This window comes from Penicillium soppii (assembly GCF_028829465.1).
Source record: "Penicillium soppii strain IBT 18220 chromosome Unknown utg000006l, whole genome shotgun sequence".
NCBI lineage: Eukaryota > Fungi > Ascomycota > Eurotiomycetes > Eurotiales > Aspergillaceae > Penicillium > Penicillium soppii.
In genome coordinates, this window is record NW_026643236.1 from 2,162,071 (window position 1) to 2,184,204 (window position 22,134).

At 48.5% G+C, this 22,134-nt stretch overlaps 13 protein-coding genes across 13 annotated transcripts; 6 read left to right on the forward strand and 7 right to left on the reverse strand.

Moving 5' to 3' along the window:
- Positions 1-56: 56 nt before the first annotated feature.
- On the reverse strand, positions 57-1,421 carry N7529_008164 (uncharacterized protein; the record flags this gene model as incomplete). Its single annotated transcript, XM_057243691.1, has 2 exons — positions 57-299; positions 354-1,421. The coding sequence occupies 2 exons, from the start codon at positions 1,419-1,421 to the stop codon at positions 57-59; spliced, it is 1,311 nt and encodes a 436-aa protein (XP_057095229.1).
- Positions 1,422-1,684: 263 nt separating this feature from the next.
- On the forward strand, positions 1,685-2,927 carry N7529_008165 (protein N-lysine methyltransferase family protein; the record flags this gene model as incomplete). Its single annotated transcript, XM_057243692.1, has 2 exons — positions 1,685-2,202; positions 2,270-2,927. The coding sequence occupies 2 exons, from the start codon at positions 1,685-1,687 to the stop codon at positions 2,925-2,927; spliced, it is 1,176 nt and encodes a 391-aa protein (XP_057095230.1).
- A 1,498-nt stretch (positions 2,928-4,425) lies between these two features.
- N7529_008166 (type III PLP-dependent enzyme) lies at positions 4,426-5,842 on the forward strand (the record flags this gene model as incomplete). The annotated part of the gene is made up of 2 exons (XM_057243693.1): positions 4,426-4,729; positions 4,785-5,842. Coding segments are annotated over 2 exons (1,362 nt in total), but the record flags the coding sequence as incomplete, so codon positions are not given.
- Positions 5,843-6,207: 365 nt separating this feature from the next.
- N7529_008167 (CobW family GTP-binding protein) lies at positions 6,208-7,461 on the reverse strand (the record flags this gene model as incomplete). Its single annotated transcript, XM_057243694.1, has 1 exon — positions 6,208-7,461. The coding sequence occupies one exon, from the start codon at positions 7,459-7,461 to the stop codon at positions 6,208-6,210; it is 1,254 nt and encodes a 417-aa protein (XP_057095232.1).
- Positions 7,462-7,660: 199 nt separating this feature from the next.
- Positions 7,661-9,617, reverse strand: N7529_008168 (uncharacterized protein; the record flags this gene model as incomplete). The annotated part of the gene is made up of 10 exons (XM_057243695.1): positions 7,661-7,757; positions 7,815-7,984; positions 8,044-8,152; positions 8,210-8,452; positions 8,512-8,887; positions 8,939-9,090; positions 9,141-9,291; positions 9,344-9,361; positions 9,415-9,464; positions 9,517-9,617. The coding sequence occupies 10 exons, from the start codon at positions 9,615-9,617 to the stop codon at positions 7,661-7,663; spliced, it is 1,467 nt and encodes a 488-aa protein (XP_057095233.1).
- Positions 9,618-10,281: 664 nt separating this feature from the next.
- N7529_008169 (uncharacterized protein) lies at positions 10,282-11,761 on the forward strand (the record flags this gene model as incomplete). The annotated part of the gene is made up of 6 exons (XM_057243696.1): positions 10,282-10,336; positions 10,394-10,495; positions 10,629-10,797; positions 10,848-10,971; positions 11,023-11,450; positions 11,518-11,761. 6 exons carry the CDS (start codon positions 10,282-10,284, stop codon positions 11,759-11,761), a joined length of 1,122 nt encoding a protein of 373 aa, XP_057095234.1.
- A 435-nt stretch (positions 11,762-12,196) lies between these two features.
- On the forward strand, positions 12,197-12,758 carry N7529_008170 (uncharacterized protein; the record flags this gene model as incomplete). The annotated part of the gene is made up of 2 exons (XM_057243697.1): positions 12,197-12,590; positions 12,640-12,758. 2 exons carry the CDS (start codon positions 12,197-12,199, stop codon positions 12,756-12,758), a joined length of 513 nt encoding a protein of 170 aa, XP_057095235.1.
- A 214-nt stretch (positions 12,759-12,972) lies between these two features.
- Positions 12,973-13,845, reverse strand: N7529_008171 (putative 2-hydroxychromene-2-carboxylate isomerase; the record flags this gene model as incomplete). Its single annotated transcript, XM_057243698.1, has 5 exons — positions 12,973-13,074; positions 13,097-13,177; positions 13,245-13,528; positions 13,617-13,716; positions 13,768-13,845. 5 exons carry the CDS (start codon positions 13,843-13,845, stop codon positions 12,973-12,975), a joined length of 645 nt encoding a protein of 214 aa, XP_057095236.1.
- Positions 13,846-14,567: 722 nt separating this feature from the next.
- On the forward strand, positions 14,568-14,807 carry N7529_008172 (uncharacterized protein; the record flags this gene model as incomplete). The annotated part of the gene is made up of 1 exon (XM_057243699.1): positions 14,568-14,807. The coding sequence occupies one exon, from the start codon at positions 14,568-14,570 to the stop codon at positions 14,805-14,807; it is 240 nt and encodes a 79-aa protein (XP_057095237.1).
- Positions 14,808-15,006: 199 nt separating this feature from the next.
- N7529_008173 (uncharacterized protein) lies at positions 15,007-15,258 on the reverse strand (the record flags this gene model as incomplete). The annotated part of the gene is made up of 2 exons (XM_057243700.1): positions 15,007-15,162; positions 15,223-15,258. The coding sequence occupies 2 exons, from the start codon at positions 15,256-15,258 to the stop codon at positions 15,007-15,009; spliced, it is 192 nt and encodes a 63-aa protein (XP_057095238.1).
- A 304-nt stretch (positions 15,259-15,562) lies between these two features.
- N7529_008174 (alpha/beta hydrolase) lies at positions 15,563-17,043 on the reverse strand (the record flags this gene model as incomplete). Its single annotated transcript, XM_057243701.1, has 5 exons — positions 15,563-15,627; positions 15,698-16,507; positions 16,566-16,766; positions 16,814-16,887; positions 16,934-17,043. The coding sequence occupies 5 exons, from the start codon at positions 17,041-17,043 to the stop codon at positions 15,563-15,565; spliced, it is 1,260 nt and encodes a 419-aa protein (XP_057095239.1).
- Positions 17,044-17,275: 232 nt separating this feature from the next.
- Positions 17,276-19,489, forward strand: N7529_008175 (uncharacterized protein; the record flags this gene model as incomplete). The annotated part of the gene is made up of 2 exons (XM_057243702.1): positions 17,276-17,514; positions 17,578-19,489. 2 exons carry the CDS (start codon positions 17,276-17,278, stop codon positions 19,487-19,489), a joined length of 2,151 nt encoding a protein of 716 aa, XP_057095240.1.
- A 150-nt stretch (positions 19,490-19,639) lies between these two features.
- N7529_008176 (TLD domain-containing protein) lies at positions 19,640-21,668 on the reverse strand (the record flags this gene model as incomplete). Its single annotated transcript, XM_057243703.1, has 2 exons — positions 19,640-21,492; positions 21,626-21,668. The coding sequence occupies 2 exons, from the start codon at positions 21,666-21,668 to the stop codon at positions 19,640-19,642; spliced, it is 1,896 nt and encodes a 631-aa protein (XP_057095241.1).
- Positions 21,669-22,134: the final 466 nt, after the last annotated feature.

A 22,134-nucleotide genomic window follows, 5' to 3' on the forward strand; every position in this document is an offset into this window, starting at 1 on the left:
TAAACATCACTGAAAGCAAAATTAAAGGCAAAAGTCAACAAGACTCGTTCTCTCGTTCAATCAAGAGAAGTGGAAGTATCACCGAGTTCATGGGGTGAGATAGCTCTCGGTGAAGCTTTTGACAGGCCTGGAGAGTCTATAGCCAATGACGAAGGTGACATAGAAAGGGCTGGGAAAGGCTCGGTTTGATAACCAGACAATCGACGACTTGATGATTCGCTGAAAGTCCTTTTCGGAGTAATAGGTTGTTTATCCTCATCTTGTGACAGGAGACTTGGATTCTTAGATGTTGCGGTGAGCTAAACAAGTGTCAGTTACATATATTTTCACATACTCCAAATTTAGTTTCTTACCTTATCACCACCTCGCGCATCAAGGCCTCGACTTAGAGCCAGTTCATGCGCAGCGAGTCGTCTTCTCGCAATTGCCGCTTCTTCTTCTAGTGCTGCACGTTGTTCTTCTGACTTCATATCTGCCAATGATGGGGTATCAACGTCTTGGACGGAAGTATCATTGTGGCCAGTTGAGCGCCTTGAAGAGCGTTTCTTCTTGCGCTTCGTATTCTCAGACGAAGCACCGCCAAGACTAGAAGCAGAACCAGACTTAATCTCAGGCCTGGGTCCCGACTGATCATCCGATTCCAAGCCAGTCCCACGGCGCCCAAAAGCAAGCGCGAATTCATCGTCCAGGGGAACCGCATCCTCTTCTTCGTCGCTAGGGAATAGATCACCACGCGAGCTGAGAGAGGTCTCAGTCCCACGAGAAGACTGCGTAGCACTCCGATTCCGACCTTTAGGCGTAGGCGATAGCGGGCCTTCATCGTCATCCAAAACCTCCATCAACGGCTCATCTTCGTGCGCGTACCGCCGGGTACCGGGGTGCTCCTGCAGATCAGCAGCAGATGGCCGATACTTGACACCCCGTGCACCCAGTCTCCATGGAAAGCGCTCCAAGAAACCAAGCAGCGACGAGCTGGGAATCACAGTCGGATCAGTGCGGTTGTCTGGAATGTGCACGGTGCTCCTGCGCCTTGTGTTGCGTGTCCCGTAGCTCATCCGCCTCTGGCGGCGCGGTTGGTCTGCAGGTCCGCGTGCCAGACCGCTTCCAGCGAGGAGTCGGTCAAGTTCTCCTGTTCCCCAACCTAATAGACTGTCATCTTGTTCTTCGTTGTCCCAGTCATCGTAGAAATCAAAGTTCGCTTCGGCTTGGCCGCGGCGTCGTCGTCGGAGATGGTCTTCTCGGCTCGGGAGGCAAGGGGCTGTGCATGCATTTACGCAGTTTCCGATTGATGCAAAGCATGGAGATATGTAATTGTGGGAGAAAGTGTAGAGGCCTTCTTGCGCTGTTTCGTTGGCGGTCTCAAGATTATGGGAGATCTGATTGATCCGTTGTCGGATGCGGGGGTCGCGCGTTCGCATCATCTTGGGCAATGACGACGAGAGTGAGGAGAAATGTGGTTAGGCAAGGCGAAATTCAGTCCCCCGACTGTCGCCGGCGACATTAGAAAAACAACAGGGATACTAGAGTTGAGGGTAGTGGTCGCAAGCCGACGATGTCATTTCGGTTATGTCAGCCGGCAAGTGAGATAATCCGGGGTAATTTTTGGGGATCTTTGAGATTTCCAAAGGTGAAGGCTTTTAGAAACGAGAGAATTGGTCAAACTCGTCGGTATTCTCTCTGGAGAATGGTTTACTACATTCGGTACCTGAAAACCCCTCGGATCCAGAAGCAGAACGGCTCCGTCTCCATATCCGCCCTCATCTGTATCACCACCGATCTTGGGGACTCGTTTCTAGCTGAAGATGTTGATTTAATGGTGACAGCCCGGGAGGAAACCTCTCGAATTGTATATGAAAAGCCGACAAAATGGAATGCATATAATCGCGAGCTGCCAATTACTCTTGGCCCTCTCCCGGTCAATCTGGCTCAGAAAACATTGGTATTGACAGTTCAAACACCACCGCCAAAACCATTAAGATCAACGGAACGACGACCCTTAAGATCGACAGAGCGACGTCCTTTACCCCCATTTGAACCTCTAGCTCAACCGTATCAATTGGTGATGGGCGCAATCAGCGCTCCATTTAGTCTTCAATCGACACACGCCGAGGCGCTTGTTAAGCGGCATATGAGTGGCTTAGTTTGCGGGCCACCGCTACAGATCTGGGAAGAGACAGGAAACAGCATCGCCCGGCATATCTGGTAAGCTAATCTACCATTTATTCTGCAACGTATCCCAGGGCCGAGAATCTAAACAAGGATGTTCCAGGGATGCGGGTCTGGCAACTGTTGCATACCTCTCCAGTACTCTTGATGAACTGGACCACGCCCGTAAGGTTGAGAAGGGAGACGCTGAGCCCAAGATAATTGAACACACGAGAAATGAACACAAGATCGTTGGATCTAAAATTCCCGCCTTGAAAAAGATTTTATCAATCACCCGCAACTCGCCTATTCAGGTGGTCGAGCTCGGTGCAGGATGTGGGATAGTGGGCATCGGCTTGGTGCAGATGCTCGCTAACTGTTCGGTCTTACTCACGGACCTCCCCGAGGTCGAGGACATAATAACACGCAATATTAATGCTTCTCACCCAGCCACCATGTCCAGTGTTAAGTACCGAAACCTCGACTGGGGAAACCCCCCGGATGACCTCTGCTCCTGCCCTATCGAGTTAATCCTTGTCTCTGATTGTACCTACAATGAAGACAGCTTGCCAGTGCTTGTTTCTGCTCTAGACCGATTGGTTCGGACATCCCCGGACGCAGTTATCTTGGTGGCTCTGAAGAGACGACATGATAGCGAAACGAAATTTTTCGATTTGATGGCGTCTGCTGGATTTATGTCGGAAATGGAGAGTATGGAGCTTCCATCACAACATGGGGAGGTGGATAAGATCGAGTTCCACTGCTACAGTCGTCAGCTGTAAATATAGTGATATAGTGCCAATACAATGTATATACCAAGCCCATCAACAAAATCCTATATACTATTTAGTGTACTATACGGAGTACGCAAATAATCTTCAAGGCTATATTTTTTGTTGTGGAAATCGCCGATCCCTGGTCCGTGCACTCTGCGTCATTTAAAGCTTTACGGGCCTGGCCCTTTTTCCTTTTCTTTTTTGTTGCTCTTTCTACGCCGTACGGTGTAAAGCTTCAATTCCTACTTAGATACCTACATATACTAGATGCTTACATGCAGTATTTACACATGTAACCACCCAACGTAGTCTCCACCTATACACATATGCAGCCAGTAAGCATACAACTGTGCACAATACAAGTGATCTGCCTCGTACCTACAGTACATGTACCGGTACCTGGAACTGAATGTTTGATCCAAACAGGGATATGTGAGCAGTCGTCACATCAGGAACAAATCATAGCTCGAGAACTACACCGCATATGCCATGTAATCCCGAATGCACGGGGATTTGATGCAGTCACAATCTTAACCCTTGCGAGGGCTAGCTGACTAGCTGACTAGCTGAATCTAGTCAGACATGCGCTAGTTACCAAAAATAACGCAAATTACTCCGTACCTACAACGCATATAGTAATAGTAATGGGAAAAGTGGGAAGTGGAACTTGGTGCCTAAAGAAAAGACCCTAGGTGGGACGGGCGCCGATGCCGTAAGCAGCGGGTTTTTTTCCCCACGAACAGTCCGTCATCTCTTTTTCTTTTTTTTGATTCCCATCTTCCCTCGTTTTTGGGTAAACAACTTTCAACTATAGGTGAGTCTTTTATTTTATTTCCGTTTTCTCTGGTTTCTCTGTATGTGATTGATTCCGGGTATCCGTGTGTCACACTCTGAGGCGTTTGATTCTCTCCAATGATCTCAAAATCCCATGAGCTCACTGCCCGCTGCCCGCTGCCCAAAAAAATTTCCCTCCCCCAAAAATTTTGATCCTTCCGGTCTTCTCCCAACCGTCCATTTTATTTCTCTCATAAAACTATCTGAGCACCTGGTTTTCATTGAACGAGACTTGCTAATAAATTTCTCTCAGAATTGGTACTTTGGTTCCACTTCCCCAAGCTAGACCACAGCCTTTGGACCCCCCAAAGGCGATCCGGTCACCACGGCTCCAGTAGCCTCCATTCTGGTTCTTAGCCAAATTGTATCCACTCGACGTCTCCGCGACACTCTTAACAACATTCCACCTCCTGGTTCTTTCTGAACTTTCGTCCGGTGCGCCTTTTTTCGTCCCGTTGACGCCCCCGGAGATTATTCCCTCGTCCTCTGAGCTGCCGCATAGGACTTCTTCGAAGGTTCTTCCTCTTCAGGGGGAAGGGTCTAGGAGGCTTGGTCCAGTCAACTACGGTTGTGACACTTTTCGTCCGCCCTAACACGCAGTCGCCTGCCGGTTAAATACTTTCTATTTTCTTTATTTTCTCTTATTTCACCAATTGTGCTGAGTCGCAGCGGCATAGTTATGGCACCGACTGCGTGTGTATCGACTGCTGAAATATGCACTATCAAACAAGACTATAACAATAGTTTGGACCATCTTGGTCTGGTCAGCAGTCATGGCGAGGACACCTTGTCGCAATCTTCGTTGACTGCCAAGGATATGGTTCTGGAGGTGTTGAAGAAGCGTGCGGCGGAGGTGGATGTGGACCACTGTGGTCCTGGTGAGGAGGATGCTTTCTATGTGGCGGATATGGGTGAGGTCTACCGCCAGCATATGCGCTGGAAGATGAACTTGGGCCGTGTCAAGCCCTTTTATGGTAGGTCTCCTGCCAATGGATCTCATCATTCGGAATTGTTCTAACGATACAACAGCTGTTAAATGCAACCCGGACCCTGAAGTCCTGCGCCTTATGGCCCAACTTGGAAATGGGTTCGACTGTGCTTCCAAGTCTGAGATCGATCTCGCCCTTCAGACGGGCATTGATCCCAGCCGCATTATCTATGCGCAGCCCTGCAAAACCAAGTCCTACTTGCGCTATGCCGCCGAGGTTGGCGTCAAGCAGATGACTTTCGACAACGCCGATGAGCTGTATAAAATCAAAGCCACTTTCCCCGATGCGGAGCTCTACCTCCGCATCTTGACCGATGACTCCACCAGCCTGTGCCGGTTGAGCATGAAGTTCGGAGCTTCCATGGACCTAGCTCGTTCACTTCTCGAGCTTGCTTACCAACTGGACCTCAAGGTCGTCGGAGTCAGCTTCCACGTTGGATCCGGTGCCGAGGACCCTCGCGCTTTCCTCAAAGCTGTCCAAGATGCGCGTATGGTCTTCGACCACGCAGAAGAGATCGGCCACGAACTCCACACTCTGGATGTCGGCGGCGGCTTCTGCCAGGACACCTTTGAGAAGTTTGCAGGAATTCTCGGTGAAGCCGTGGACACCTACTTCCCACCAAACATTCGTGTCATTGCCGAGCCCGGTCGCTACTACGTAGCCACCGCTTACACTCTGGCCGCCAATGTGATTGCGCGACGTGATATCCCTGACCCCGAGGATCAATCTCGTGATGCATACATGCTGTACTTGAACGATGGCGTCTATGGCAATTTCTCGAACATCATCTTCGACCACCAGCACCCCGTTGCCCAGGTCCTCACCTGCGCCTCTGAGGGATCCCAGCCTGGTTCTCCGAACTCTGCGACTTCGGAGAAGATCACTTACTCTATCTGGGGTCCTACCTGCGATGGCATTGATGTCATCACTGAGCGCATCCAGTTGCCTGGCCTGATCAACACTGGTGATTGGCTCTACTTCGAGGAGATGGGAGCCTACACCAAGTGTAGCGCTACTCGCTTCAATGGATTCTCCGACAACCATGAGGTCATCTACATCTCTAGCGAGACTGGTGCCTCTGCCCTTCTCAACTATTAGTCTATTCTTTCGTTTGAACATTATGGATTTGTTGCGTATTGGTTTGTTTGGAAATACTTTTTGGTTTGATGGCTTCTGTTTTAGCCATCTAATATAGTACCTATCGTGCGTTTTCGTTGCATCCTGTTTTGCCGTCCTCTAGATCTATATTAGAATAGAGCTCGTCTTGCGTTGCATCTGCGTTCGCTTTTCCGGTATGTTCTTTTTACAGCATCTTTTGTGATCCTTTTGCTTTCAGGCACAAAATGCGAAAAGTGTAGATGTTGTTTTATCATTTGTATCAAGTTCTATCGTCGCATTTCTAAGGTATCATGAGAACAAATCACACACGGCAAGCTATACACTGGAGCACTCAGCTCCGAATTCTAGACCAAACGCTCCACACTCAGCTCCACGTCACCCCCAGTCGCTTGAATTAATCCCCCGGCTTCAAGCTTCTTCTTCCATTTGGCAGACTCATACCGCGCCAAGATTAAAGTAATGCGGGCAGCGACAGCCGGGTCCGCAGACTCCGCAACCACAGCAGAGGGCGTACAAGTCCAGCGTCCAAACGCCCAGTTCAGAATGTAATGCTGCACCCCGGGGGTATTAATCTTCTGTCTTGCCTGCAAGTCATCAGAAGTCTCCGCAGGAAGATCCAAGTTCGAGCAGCGAACAATGCCCTTAATGCGATAGACCTCCTCCCTCGGCGCGAGACCGAGGAACTTCTCCAAAGCAGCGACATCCATCGCCCCAGCAGACTTCAACACAACAGACAAGACCTCAACCTCGGACTGATGATCATGCTTATGGTCATGGTCATGATCATGACTCTTCCCAGCCTCTGCCTCTGCGTCCTTGAACAGCGCCCCATCAATCCCGAGCAAAACATCCGCATCAACCCTGCCCTTACTCGACTTCACCCAAGGCGTCTCAACCCCCAAATCGCCCACACGATCAAGCGCAACATCAAACTTCTCCTCTAGCCCCTCCCACTTATTAAAAACAATCAAATCCGTATACTTGGCTTGAATCTTCGCCGTATACGAAGTATCCTCATATCCCTCCCAATTTTCCACATCAATAACGCTAATCACGCCGTCGAGAACGAAATTCCCTCCCTCGCGCGCAAGCCGATTCACCTCCATGGCAAGGGTGGCCGGGAACGCGCTGCCGCTTGTCTCGATGACGATGCGGTCCGGGGTAACTTCTGAGCGTAGCTGGTCGAGGGCGTCGCTGAGTTGGCCGACGAGGTTGCAGCAGATGCAGCCGTTGAGTAGTTCGCGGACGCCGCTGATGGATTGCGTCGAGGCAAGCTGCGAGTCCACTGCTACATCGCCGAATTCGTTTTTCAGGAGGGCGAGTTTGTAGGTTTTGGGGAGTTGGGGGATTAGGTTGAGGAGGATGGTTGTCTTGCCTGAGCCGAGGAAGCCCGTCACGATTGTTATGGGGATTGGGGCCATGGTTAGGGTTGCGTGGTTGTTGTTGGTTTGATTCTGCGGAGAGTCGGAGGAGACTATCGCGGCGATGGAGGGGTAGCCCTGGTTTTGGTGCCCTAATTTCCTTTTTGGGTGTCGGGGTATATTGGCTTTTTGGGCATTGGTGATGGAGAAGAAGTATCCAGGAAGAAATGGCTGCATTTGGAAAGTTCTCTGTGACTAGAGAGCTGTTTATCTCTACACGAAATCTTATGGCCCAAGGCGCTGATTTATAGGCGGATTGGCGGGTTGGATAGGTCTCAGTCTTTTCCAGCACGTCGCGACTATTTTGTGAACTATATGATATTTGCTTCGAACTAAATATCGATAGCGTGCATAATAACTAATCTGAAATATTGACTTAATTTTTCAACGCTGGAGACCCATCAATGACAACGGTATCCCTTTCTTCATCACTACTCTCCTGGGATGACAGCCGATTCTCCTTCTTTTGTTCACTGAAATATTTGTCAGTGAGATGTTCATTCTCGGATTGATCTTAGATTGATTCTTACCTTCGCCATATAAGTATGGAAGCGATAAAGCCAGCCCATAAAAGGAAGAAGAAAACGAATGATATAGGCCACCCCTTTCGCCATCTAGGTGCACCATCTGGTCCGGCTGTCGGATACGCCAGCAACGGGACCCAGATATTGAAGGAATAACCGAAAGTCATCATAGAGCCCTATATCATGAGAATGTGAGCATAACCTCGTTTCGCTCCCAGGGAAGACTTGTACTTACCATAATGAGAGCACGCTCTTCGGCGTCATCTCTGACAATGATGTTTATGGTAGAGTACAAGATTGGACTCAAGCATCCAGCTGCGCCTAGGAAATACCAGGCTACGAATCTTTAGAGTACAGTTAGCAAATGCTTCCGAAGGAATTGAATGATGGGTAAAACTCACTTCAGCGCGATGGGAATGTTCCAAACAATCATGCACAATATCGCAAAGAGACATAATGCCGAAGCAATAGTATAGATGATCCATTCTGGATATATGGCTGCCAGAGTTGTTCCTAGCCAGGATGCCACGATATTAATCGCGTAAGTCACAGTCGGCAGCTGATTGATCTGGGTCACAGAATATCCCTCTGCTTTGAGCCACAGACTCATGTAACTGATCGGATAAGAGCAAATGATCATGCACCTATGTGAGCGTTAGCATGCAGTTATAATGCACCATATCATGATATATCCAATACTCACGCGTAACACATAATAAAAACCCAGATATGCCACCTCTTGAATGTCCTTTTAAACACGTCCAGACTCATTTTTCCAGGCTGGCGAATCTTGGCTCTCTTCGTCCTTTCTTTTGCCAGCACAAGATCTTTTTCTGTCAAATAGAATGGTCTGGGAGATCCGGGAATACCAGGGAAAATGAGGAAACCGACCAAGGCAACGGGAATAGTGAAGATACCATCAATGACAAACAACCACCTCCACCCGGGCATTCCTCCAACACCAGAAAGATTCGTATAAGCGGCTGCTTGGAGATACCCGCTAACCATGGTGCCTAAAGGGTTACAAATAAACCATGTACCGGCTCGTTTGAACAACTCAGGCCCTGTGTACCATGACCCTAGGGTATAGTTAGTAAATTATAGGCGTCATTGGATAGAGATAATTTTACCAAGGATGAAATGGGTTCCAGCAAATACGGGTGCTTCCAGCGCACCGACCAGCACGCGAAGTGCGTATAGTTGCGTTACGTTAGTGACTCGGCTTTGTGCGAATGTGCAGATACCCCAGAGGACTTCGAGGGTAGGGAGGAGCCAGCGAGCACTGTGGAGTGTTAAACTTTTTATTTTAATTGAAGCAATGTGCCAACTTACAGCTTTGGTCGGGACATCAGTAGCAGGCCGGGAATCTGAAAAACCACGTATGATGTATAGTAGCAGACATTGAAGTAGTTCAGCTCATTACCATACAGGCCGAAGTCTTCTTTCAGTCCACTGACGTAGGCATTGCTGATGTTTGTCTGGTCTTCAATATATTAGGTTTGAGTGTGAGACAACTCATTGATGGTAAGACATACCCAAGTATTTGACGAAAACTATGATCGTCAGTTATGTATGCTTGAGATGTTTATTGGAGTTTAGCACTTACAGCATAGACAGGCAAAGATCAGAATCGACAAGTCCAGCTTGAACAATAATCTGATAAGATCAGCATAAGAGCGCATATAGACTTAAACGTGTATCCACTCACTTTCTCTCTTCGGAGGGATAAGAAGATGGATACCAATTGAACACCTCCTTGACAAGGCCTAACAGGGACAATCTCGCACCCTTTGGCTTCAAGTCAGACATGACGAACAGACTCTCTCAGGATTTAAATTTCCGATTCAACTTCTATCAAGGAGCTAGACTTGGGCATTGGTCGTCGCTACTTATACGGAAAATAAGTTCTTTGCTTTGAGGTATAGCATATTCAAAGAGGCAAGACGCGTATTAACAAATTCCCCCACCCGCTTTCACCATTTCTCATTGAGGAAATCTAGAGCGTCGATATAAAGATCCCTCGACACGAGTAGCATCTTTGTTGTTGAAGCTTATGCGCCGGAAGAGGCGACATGTCACCGCTTGATGGCGTGCGCGTATCATATTTGCTTGAAAGCCGGAGATTAGCCGTTATCTATGGCAACCTGCAAAGGCCAGTGTGCTATTTGATATGTCTCTATGATTGGATTTTGGTGAGCGCTGAAGTTAATTAGTCTAATGCGAATCAAATTGCACCAAATTTGAAAGGTGGAGCAGCCCTAAGAAGTGCCGCTATCGCAGGGCTCATCTATCATGTTAATGACGTGCTTTTTGGCTTGCTAATGTTATACTTGCGGGGTATCTCGGAGTGTTTTTGATACTTATACTCGGATGGTTTTAGATGGTGATATACTTCGATGTAAATTAGAAATATCCGGGATATTCCCAAGTAATTCTTCATAGTATTCATAATTGAGTTGACAATTCATTCAATATGCCGGGCAAATACATTGAAAAATATGATCAGGTCCCTGTGACCAAGGAGAAGCGTGAGAAATATCTGCCAATTATTCATTGCATCTTGCTAATATGGGCATGTCGGTCAGTTGACTGGGCCGAGCTTATCACTTTGGATTTGAATCAGTATGAGCAGCCAGGAGGAAAAGAATCTCTCGTCAAGCAGCTGGAACATGCTGTTAGGAACGTTGGTAAGTTGTCTGGACTTTTCCCCACGTCAAGGCTAAGGTCTATCCAAGGCCCATTGCCCAACATATGCCTCCACCAAGTCTGCAATCTATGGAATATTAGTGGATTAAATTACTGACTATGCCCTCACAATAGGTTTCTTCTATGTCAAAAACTTCAACATTAGCCAAGAAGAAATTGATAATCAGTTTGCTCTAGGCCGCGAGTTCTATGCGTTGCCACTTGAAGAGAAGCTCAAGTTCCACAGTGCCAGTGATCTCGCGAGGGGCGAATACAACTCCTACCGCCCTGCTGGACATCGAATGTAAGAAAGCTTTGCAGGAGTCTGAGAATTATCTTTGACCCCCAACTCAGTCTAGGCAATGGTATCAAGGACAATGTCCAGGTGTACAACATCCCAAAGTTCGACGGTCACCACGAGCGACCCCAGCCCTCGGTTCTCGCCGAGAACATCAAGGAAATTGAAGCATTCAGCCGTGTATGGTCGATTTCTCTAAACTCACTGTGTTTCCACTAACAAAAAAAATAGAAATGCCACACCGAGGTCGTTGAGAAGCTCCTTCGTCTTTTCGCCATTCTCCTCGAGCTTCCAGACGAGGACCAACTAGTCCGCGACCACCAATATGATGTCAAGGGCGAAGACCACCTGCGTTACATGCATTATGCTGCCCGTAGTGCAGAAGAAAACCAAAAGGTCGGCGAGCTGTACAGTCCCGGCCACACAGACTTGGGAACAGTCACGCTGCTATTCCGCCAACCCGTCGCCGCGCTACAGATCCTCAACTCAGAGGGGAAGTGGAAGTGGGTGCAGCCGCAAGACGGAACTATCACTATCAACACCTGCGATGCGTTGACGGCGCTTACGGGTGGTTTGATCAAATCAAGTATCCATCGGGTGCATGCGCCACCTCCTGATCAGGCTCATATTGATCGATTGGGTGTGCTGTACTTTGCTCGGTGAGTTTGTTCTCTCTTTCTTTCTTTTTTTATTTTTTATTGAGCAACGGGGGCTAATCCAATGTAGGCCTAATAACCATGTTGTCCTCGATCCGATTCAGAACAGTCCTCTTCTCCAGAGACTTGGCCTGACAACAAATGCTTTCACTGAGCTTGGCCAGCACCTTACTACTGAGGAGTGGGTTACCGTTCGACAAACTCAGCAACAACGGAAGAATCGAGATGTTCAGATCTCGGCGGAAGGGAAGTATACCTACAAGCCGAAGGATCTTGAGATTATTCCTGGTCTGCAGGCTGCTATTTACAACTAGTTAGAAAGATATGGCGAAATGTCTATTAATGGAATACCCACCATATACAACGTACAGCGTGCAAGGCAACCTAATTAGATCAGAAACATCGCCAGTCCAGGATGCCTTGAATCGGGGAAAGTGGAGTCGCATATCGCCACTCGTAGCTCTGAAGTACCACGTATACTTTGACTTACATTACCTTCCCATCTGTCTATATTTCCTCGGAAAAGAACCATAGACAAGACAGACTTTGTTAACAAGCGAATTCTTCTACGATATGAAGAAATGCAGATCTACCTCTTTTTTCCCATTGTACAATGATCGCAAAACCCTTGGTCCTATACTATGTGGAACCATGACATCATGCCAATATAAGTCTTGAAACAAGGCAAGAATCCATGTCGATCGAATTTCAGCCCTATGCGCTGTTATTTAGTTAACTTAATCTCAGAAATGTCATTCCCCGACTCCACAAATTTCTCCAATTCAAAACACCGCACATACTTCACCATGGACAGATCCCCCTCCAGCGAAACGCTATACCTCGATTCCTCAGTCTCCCGCGAACAACGCAACCAAGCCGAGGAGGAAACGGTCGTCAACACCGACCAAGGTGACCAAAAGGAAGAAGGTGTTATTGCAGGCCTGAAAAACCGAATTGATTCCATGGCATCTGGGAGCTCGATGGCGGAATTAGGGAATTCTGTATCGGCCGTTGCGCAGGACAGCGCGGGAGCTGTTAAGGAAACTGTTATGGAGAGCGTGCCTCAGGCATTGCACACGGTACAAGATCAGATTTATGCACTTGCAAGCGGTGCTAAGGCGGTTGAGGAGACGGTTTCCGAAAGTGAGTTCTTGAGCATAGTGATGGGATCTTTCTATTAACGTTTATGTAGCTCTCAGCGAGGAAACGCAGAAAGAGTTCGAACACATCGACAACATGCCCAATGAGCGGGTGTGTGATTTCTTACGCAACAAGCATATGAGCAATGCGCATGTACGACCGACAGACTAGATTTATGGGATTGGATTGGCGTTGCGGGATCTTCTCTCCATTGACTGGAGATCTAGATCATTTCTTTCTGTTAGCACTGCGGATGTCGCTGGTTTCTCTTCTCTGGGGACAGGATCCTCATTCATTGAATATGTATGATTAGATATTGGGACAGACACCATCAGAGGCAAATTTATTCACATATACATCCTCAAACAAAACGATCATGCCACACTTAGAGAGCAGCCCGGAAACCCTTATCTAGGGAGCGATCTAGACCGAGGAAATCAGCCACCTGGCCAAGATGATCAACCCCCCAGAAGCCCTCAGTCTCGCCCTTAGAATTAGTGCACTCAAACCAGGGGGAGTCCAAACGCCCCAGCCTTAAACGATCTATCGGTGTTTGAGATCAGGAGGGCCTTGATGTCTGGTGTATTCATCTATACGAAATTAGCTCATTTGTTGCGTTCGCTTTCCTGCAAGTCAATTCAGTTCTTCACCACTTACAGCAGAAATAACCTCGTCTGTCTCTTGCTTTCCAAGAACACTTTCAATGAGAGGGGCGAACCCCTCAGGCTCGCCGACGGTCGTGTTCCCATTGACCCAGAAAGACTCGAAAATTGCATTGATCACTTCGGCGAGCTTATCGGGCGTTCTCTGCGAGATAGCGCACAACGCGCGTTGCACGGAAATCGTGCGAATAGGGAATCCTTTGGGGAATCCCTCGATGATCGGGACGGAGAAGTACTTTGCCCACCGCACCCGCTGCTGGCCTAGGTAGTTTTTCTTGTCTTCAAAATGGGTTAGTTGTATAGAGAGACGTGGTGGAAATGGGTCAATTGTGTAAAAAGACGTGCCCATATGGTGGTAATAGCTTACTCTTGATGTTGATTGGGGGGTTGTTGCCACATGCTTGCATCAAGCCGCCCAAGAGAATAGGGACATAGGTTACTTCACATTGCGCAAAGGCAGGTGAATTCTAGAATCCGTTAGAAAAGAAATAACAACTTAAAGGATTCAGAATGCATACTCGCAGAACATGAAATGCGATCCAGGCAAAAGGGCTGACGATATCGACGTAAAAGGTAATCTGGGGACGAGCTGACATAGTGGAACGTGGTGGAATTAAGTAATGCACCTAACCGAATGTGATGGGTAGAACCAAGGGACTGGGACTATAGATGAATTTACAGGGATCTCTCCGAGGATTGCAGTATTGTAGAGGTTTTCAAAAGATTCTGTCGTCCCCGCAGACTAAGTACATCGCTTAAGATTTTCTTCGCTGTTGATGTTGGGCCGAGGTTCGAGTTGAGAAAGTTTATCACTTGCCACGCTGATCGCACTTTGGACTTGCGCGCGAGACTTAACGTTGTTCTTTAATCCTGTACAGAAATACCCTCAAAAACATAGTCCCTTGATTACTTATCATCAAGGCTTAAAGATCCAATTTGACTTTTTCGCCGTAGAACTTCCACTGAAAAAATCGCGACAATTGATCTGCTTCTATTAGCCGAATACTGGATTTTACATCTCACAGAGTACTAAACCTCAATCCAGATAAAGGAATAAGTAGATATCAAGGCTGCCTTGGCCCGGGACGGAGCCTAGGCTTATTTACACTCCCTGAGTTCCGGTTTGGCTGAACACTTATTGGCCCTTTGGACGTATTGCATCAAGATGCGCTCAGGGCTAGTGCCACCACCGCCACCATATTAGAGTGCCTCTTTTGTATTTGTACTCAATACTTTCTTGCTTAATCTCTTGCTTAATCTACCAGAAGAAAAATTCTTCACTTTTCCCTATAATATTCATTTGATTTCTTCATTCAGAATGCGCTCGCGATCCGCTAGTATGTCCGGGTCTTACAACGACCTCAAGTTTAACAGCGATGCCGAGTCCGACAACGCCCACAACCAGCAGTCTGTCAATCAAGTCGACCACTCTGTTGTCACCAATCGTGGTGCACCAGCGCGTCACTCCCTGCGCGAGCGTCATGCGTGGAACAAGGCGGCCGATACACCAAGGAACGGAAAAACCGGGTCAAAAGGTCGTTCTACTTCACGACATTGACACATCATTGATTTAGAGAATATCGAATGGCTCAACTGTCTGAATATTCGTAACTATAGCCTTGCTGTTTGATTATGTTGTATCTAAACAGTGGACTAGACCAAACTATTCTTGCCTGTGGTCACCTTGGAGTAAATAACCACATGATATGCTCGATAACCCCCAAGGAAGATAAAAATCTTGTTTGAACAAATTTCATTTATGTATCCACGGGTGCCTTCTCATTCACGGGTGCTTTCTCATCCACACGTGCATTCTCATGCTTCGAATCGTCCACTCCTTCGAAAGTCTTTTTCAACGGAATACACAATTTTTCGAGCCAGCCTTCGCCCGTCGTGTCTTTTTCCTCTTTCGGCTATTTCTGCATAGTATGATTAGATTGTTGTTTTCAAGCACGGCAAATTAGCTAGCTTACCCTGCGAGCCAAATCGTAGGCATCAAGGGCTCTCATAGAGCATTTCGTAATATTTGTTGGAAAACCAAATCCAAAAATGGAACTATGTTTACATATGTGTATATGCCTAGGTATAGGTATATGAGATATAAAAGGACTACCTCAATCTCCTAGGTATCGTAATCGCCTAAGGGGAACCTTTGAGGCATTGCCCTGCGTATGGCCAGCAGTAGTAATTTAGCGTAGATATAGTATTTACATTGAGTATTTACAATATTATATATGAAGCAACATGAGGCAGTTACCTAGGTGATTGAGTCTGTCGGATCTAATCTGTAGTGTGATACGTGATATTATGCGATCACGCTTCGAAGGACCTCAAGACGGCAAGACCAGCCACTGAGCCTGATGCAACACGATTGTGACCTAAGTAGATGAAGACATCCCAGTCAGTTACTTAAACTGACAGTATTAAAAAAGAAATCACTTAACGTACCTCCATATCGTACCCGCTCCCATCTAACGGTCTTCACAATCTCAGTTCCATCTTGGCCGTCGATCTCATTCTTCCAGATCTTGATCTCAACTGGATCACCATCCTCGGCCTTGTAGTATGTCAAATGCCCCGGAGCACCTTTAATGTCCTCGGCAGTGGCAGCCTTCCAAACACGGCGTCCTTCATACCAAGGGATATCAACATCGTCAAAGGCGTGAACAATCGTCAAATCAAGACTTTTGTCAGTATACTTCACGCCAAAGGCGTCTGATTCAGCCGCAGCAACGCCAGTGAGACGGGCCACTCTTGCGGCCGTGTCCCAATGATCCACAATATGGCTCATCACCCATTTCTGGAAGCGCGGATATCCCATGAGTGGAGATAACATAGGCGGCGTAAGCCCCTTGATGCTGTAGGACTCAATGAGATGGGCCAAACTACTGAATGAGGCCAGCAAAATGACGCCGGCAAAAGGCTCGGCGTTCTTGATGGCTGGTTGGAGAGCTGTAGGGTCGGGCGATCCAAATGCAAATCGCTCAGCTACCGCAGCTGTCACAGCAGTTCCGAGACTTTGGCCAAGGATGACGATACGAGATGTGGGGACCTTCAAAGGCCCTGCTGTAATAAAGTTAAGAAGTGAGACACCATCTGTGATGACACCTTCTTCAGTGGGAAATCCGGTGCTCACACCGAAGCCTCGGTAGTCGATTGCAAAAACATGGACTGGGTTTGACGGAGTCGAAACGGAGAGGATGGAGTTGTAATTGTGCGGGCGCTGAGCAGAGGCTAAATGCGCTGCATTTCCATGGACTTATTTTCATACATGTCAGCTTAGCTGCAGACCGGAGTTTGGCTGTCTAATACGCACAGCTTACCACAACTCGGGCATTGGGGTCATTTGCAAGTAGTTTATATGCAGTCGTTGTAGTATAATCATCTGCCGGACCTGAGGATGTGTTCTCCATAAGTTCCATTTCATGTTCAAGGCAAAGATGCAACGGCATCAAGTGCCAGCCATAGATTGTTTCATTATCAGGTGTCACCAGATGAAACGGTTGGACTTGGATTCCTGGGAATTGTTAACCAGGCCGACAGTGGATCTTGCATGGAACATACTCAGAAATCCAAATTGCTCAACTTGATTGATATCCTGCCAGATAGAAGGGTTAATCTTATTGGCATAAAGCATACTACGACATGTTAGCTCACTCTTTTCACAGGACAATCGATCCATACAAACGCTGAATCCCGGGGAAGGTCAAGGAAATAATAAAGAGCACATAGATCAGACCACCGGCTGCCAAAGACCAGTAGGCCTTTCTGAATATAGGTTTGAGCTCAACCATTTTGCATCGATGTTCTAACAATACAATGCCCAGGTGTCAATGATGTTCTCTTTGCCCCGAAGGGGTGAGCGGAGAAGCCGATAAGACACTATCGCGTCTATCGCGTCTTTTCTTCCTTCATCCACTCTCTCCTCTGTTCCATCTCAGCCTGCTCTCCCCTCTCTATCATACTTGACCCTTTGCGCTGGTCGCATTGATTTCATATATTGCCGGTATACCATTTCAAATAACTATGGCCGAGAAGCGCAGGCTTCCGCCGCGCGAGCGACGCGAACCCGCCAAAAGACGTGTCTCCGAAGCCACGCCGCAATCTCACAGGAAAAAAGCACCTACACCGCGCGCGCCATCACCAGCTGAACCAGTTGATGCTCCTTTACCGACGAAGATCAAGGATACAGATCCCTTACCTATTATCCGGCACCGGCAATCGAAAACATTGCCGGACAAGGAGTATCAGTCAATCGCTGAAAGGTTTGACATTGCGACCCGCTTTCATCTGACACATGGCTGACATCGTTGTTTCTATTTTTGCAGCGCAGTTCTCCTCACCTCACTCGAGCGCTCGAAGAAGAAGTGGTTGAGCGATGGCATCCTCGTTCGATATTATACAAAACCCAAGAAGACAAAGCGCGAGCAGATCGAAAAGAAAAACCCACCCAAGGAGTCCATGTTAAAGATCGGACCATGCGATGTCACCGTCGGACCTCATCTGTTCGATGCCGTGATTTATGTTGTAAAAGATCCCAATGCACCTCCAAGTCTGCAATACGCACCCCCTCAGCGACCTTCGGTTCAATGGGGCGTCCCCCATACCGTATACAGACCGTACGGCTCTCCATCTAATGCGCAACGACCTACACAATATTCTCCCGCTCCTGCAGGACGTCCCGGATATCCAGGAAGCCAGCCTTCACCTCAGCAACCCCATGGCCCGAACACAGGCAACGCACCCTCTCCCCAGGGAGGACAACGACCGGCGCAAGGACAGAAAGGTCCCAATGGCCAACCTGCGAAGCCTAGTCCGGATCCCGTGATTCAAATGCTGGCTACAAGGGCAGCCGCAGACCCCGAGCTCAAGGCACTGATGCGCGTCGTGGCCTCCAGCCAGGCATCGCAGGAGCAGCTCCGGGCTTTCCAGGCACACATTGATGAACTTAACGCCATAATAAAATCGAGAGAACAGCAAGAACAACGCCAGAAATCTGCGGCTGGAACACCTACTCCGGCATCACAAACACAATCCACCCCTCAGCCACCGCAGAAGCAAGACAGCGAGGCAAAACCAGCCTCCCAGACATCAAAGGCTCCAATTGCTACTGGCTCGGTGAACGTCAAGGAAGAGCCGACGGCCACAGGGACTGCTGCGTCTCAACCCACGCCATCCGAACCAGCGCGTCCAGCAGTAGTGCCCTCGCACTCTGCGACTCCTGGCCCTGCAAGCACACCGCTTCCTGCCTCCACGCCGGGACCCCAGCAGAGCCCTGCAGTACAACCTCTACCGCCAGCAGGAGCTCAACAACTTGGACCACGGCCAGGACCGCCGTTCACCCCCTACCAACAACCTTCTTACGGGCTCCAAGCTCCGCTCCAGTCCCGCCCACCTCAATATGGTACACCTAGCTCATACCCTCGACCCCCAACGATTCCAATCGCCCCTCCACGAGTGAGCTACAGCGCCGTGGTTTTCGAATTCACCTCTCCCTTGACACCGTACGGAAGCAGCACGTCAGGCCATGCTGGCTCCGGAGACCGTTACCTGTTTCCCGAACACACAATTCTGGAATGGCTCCCAGCCGAAAACACAGTCATTGCTTCATTCTTGGTCGTCCGAAAGGTTGATCCAAATACCCCATTCCCCCTCGAAGTCCCCACAGAAGGCGCATCCAAAAGCAAATCAAAGGGCAAGGGTGCATCCAAAGCCAAAGGCGACAAGAAGGTCAAGGCCGAAAAAGGCCAACAACCGAACGAGTCCCCGGCACCCAACCAACCAGTCGCGCCAACCGACACGCCCCAAAAGCAAGAGCCCATTGATCCTGCAACACCAGGTCTACCCAGCACCCCATCCGAGGCAAATTTGAAAGAATACTGGCAACCAGTGACCTTCCGCATCCACGCCCCCAACGCCAAAATCTTAGAACCGCTAGCTCGTGTGGTGAAGCCAGCGGACGAAGTCCGCAAATACATGAACGAGATCATGGACCGGGCTGAACGTTCCCCGGATGGATACCTAGCACTGCAGCTACCACGCGAAGAGGCCCATGAGCCCTTCGAGGCAGAAGGTACACCTGCCTCTTCTGGTGCAGGCACCAGAAGCCGTCTTTCTCGTGTCCAGCATGCAGAAGAGTCAGAGGTTGAAACCACCGGCTTCGAGTTCGAGGAGGAGGAAGAGGAGGATTTGAAGGATTTCTATGATGCTCCTAGTGGGCTGCCGCCGATGGTGGTATGACATCAACGTTCGTAGCTATGTTCCAAATGGGTTTCGTTTAAGTAATATGATAGACGATACGATAATTGATCTAAAACGCAAGTGCCCGAGTTTCCACTACTACCCTATCATTATTTCGTATCGAGCAAAAGCCCCATCTGCGCCTCGAATCTAGTGTCTACCCTCATCGCTAATAATACCCGCTGCTTCCAAGAGCCACCTGGCGCTGTCATTCGCCGATGGATCACCAGCGCCGGATTTGAGATTGATATTTCGTCGGCGTTCCGCCTCTCTCGCTTCAAACTCCCATTTTGCACGCTGCACATCCACCGCACTGGGGCCAGACTCTGAGCCGCCATCTGGGTCCGGCACAATGCCCCAGATCTCGAGGGTATACAGATCGAGTTTTGTCTTGGTGGGCGGGTCGCTGAGTGATGTACCAGTTGCTGGTAAGAAGACGCCGTCGTGGCCCACTGGTGCGGTGTGGATTTCTGCTGACTCGAGGTTCTCGTCGATGAGGAGACTTCCTGCGCCGAGGGGTTTAGGGCGCGTTTGTTGCGTGCGTGAGTGGGCGGGGATTTGGCAGCCGATTGCGATGCCGGTTGCGGTTGAGAAGTAGGCTTGGGGGGTATTAGGCTTCTTTATTGATGGTGATGGGTTCCCTGGGAGGAGGAGGTGTTTGGGGGATAAATGGAAGAGATAAGGAAGGAGCTCGGAGGTGTGCGAAGACTTGATGGTTGAGTTTGTTTTCCATGTTTGGGGGATGTAGGCGCCTAGGGTTACTGGCTCTTGGTCTGATGAGTCTTTTGGTATTCCCTGGAGGATGAGGAGGGTTGCGCATTGCCAGGTCAGGACGTGGTGTGAGAAGGAGGTTAGGGAGGAACCGTGGGCGTTTGTGGAGAATACGGGGTGAAGCTTGACGCCACTGCGGAGGAGGTTCATGTTGGGGGATGTTGAAGGGAGGAAGAATGAAAGATGTGAGATGAGAGTCGGGTTCAATATGGTAGACTCGAAGCTTCCTGGGAGCGTTATTGTGGCTGACGGTGGAAGAGATTCTTCGGCTTTTTGGACCTCTTCTTCTTCTGTCTCGGTCACTAGGCCATTTTGGCGGCGTTGAGAGAGATCCAAATTTTTGCTGAAAAGCATGTGTTCGAAAAGTGCAGTGAGCGGATCGAACATGTATGGCAGAGAGAGCGATATTGTTTGGGCGAAAGCCTTGTATGATATGCCACCATCGCTCTCCAAAGGCGAGAAGGTAGCAATAATACTGTCTGCTTCTTTTCGAACCGCCTCTATCCGCTCGGTATTCAAACCAGACGTATAAATTTTCAAAGATTCCAACGGTTTCAGCGGCGCAATCACGAGAAGCAGCATGAGTAACCGTCTGAGGGTATCAACTGAAATCCGGGTTTCATAAACCGTTTTGTCGACTCTATGATCATGCTTGAACACCTCAATAGCATCAAGTGACTCTAACGCCGCAAGCGCAAGATCATCATCCTCATCTTCATCATAATCATCGTTTGCGGGCTCGTCTATTGAGAAACCCAGCGCGTGAGAATTCCCAGTGGGAGCTTCAGCTTCCCCAGCCGTAGACTCTTCAATAGTCTCAGTGGGCGCAGAAGTCTTCCTTCCCACATCTGCGAGGCTGCCAAATAGTAACTTGACTCGATCCTTGTGTCCCCGCTTAAGGGCTTTCCCGTAACGATCGGTAAGAAGCACAACCACCTTAACCATAGCCTCAAACGTCAAGACACTTGGAGCAAGCGTATTCTGGAATGGAAAAGCGCCTAGATAGGAGACCATACGAAAAATAACCGGACCGGCATCCAGCGGCTGCTCTTGCGAAGACGTGCAGATGCCATCTGGGATGCCGAGGAAGTCCGAGAGTGTTTTCTCATTCCAATACTTCAGGCCTCCTTGCTCTGAAGCGCGCGAGAAAAAGTTATCTTTGAAATGAGTGAGTTCTAACGGTGTGAAACATTTCGTGGCAAAGCGCTCTGCGAGCACGTAGCTCAATTCCTCTGTTTTATGGTCAGGTACTGCTGTCGATAAAGATGCTCGCATGTTCAACTCAAAGCCATTTTGAGTAGTTGTGACAGGGAGTGTATTATTGTATTCGAGTTTTCGAGCTTGAAATAAATAAGCAAGACTTACCTGGTGTTGAAGTACCATGATCATTCGACTGAGCCGCACCCATTGTTATGATGCGGGAACCCCACTGTCTTCCTGTAGGTATGTTGGGTGCGTGATATCAATATTCGAATAGACGAGATCAAGTCAAGGTTCAAAAGATTCGAAAGATCTCAGAATAACAAACCCCTCAAAAAGAACAAATTGACAGTCCTAAAATAGTTCATCGGGTACGTAAGTGAAAGAAAGTGGAGTGACGAACAATCAACGATGCGAGGGGCTAGACTCGTCTGGAGTGTCACGCCAAGATATATTTTACAACTGCAATTGGTTATGTACAGATGCCTAAGTAATTATGTAGTCACGAGCAACTATACATTCGAATATCGTTGGATATGTTTGAATCTGTATTTATATTTATAACAGTTTTTATATATTTCCTGACATTGTTTTTTTTTGGCTTATCGCTAGCAAACTATCAGGCAAAAGAAATTCGTGTTCGAGCTATCCGCCGTTTAACCCAAAGGCCATGC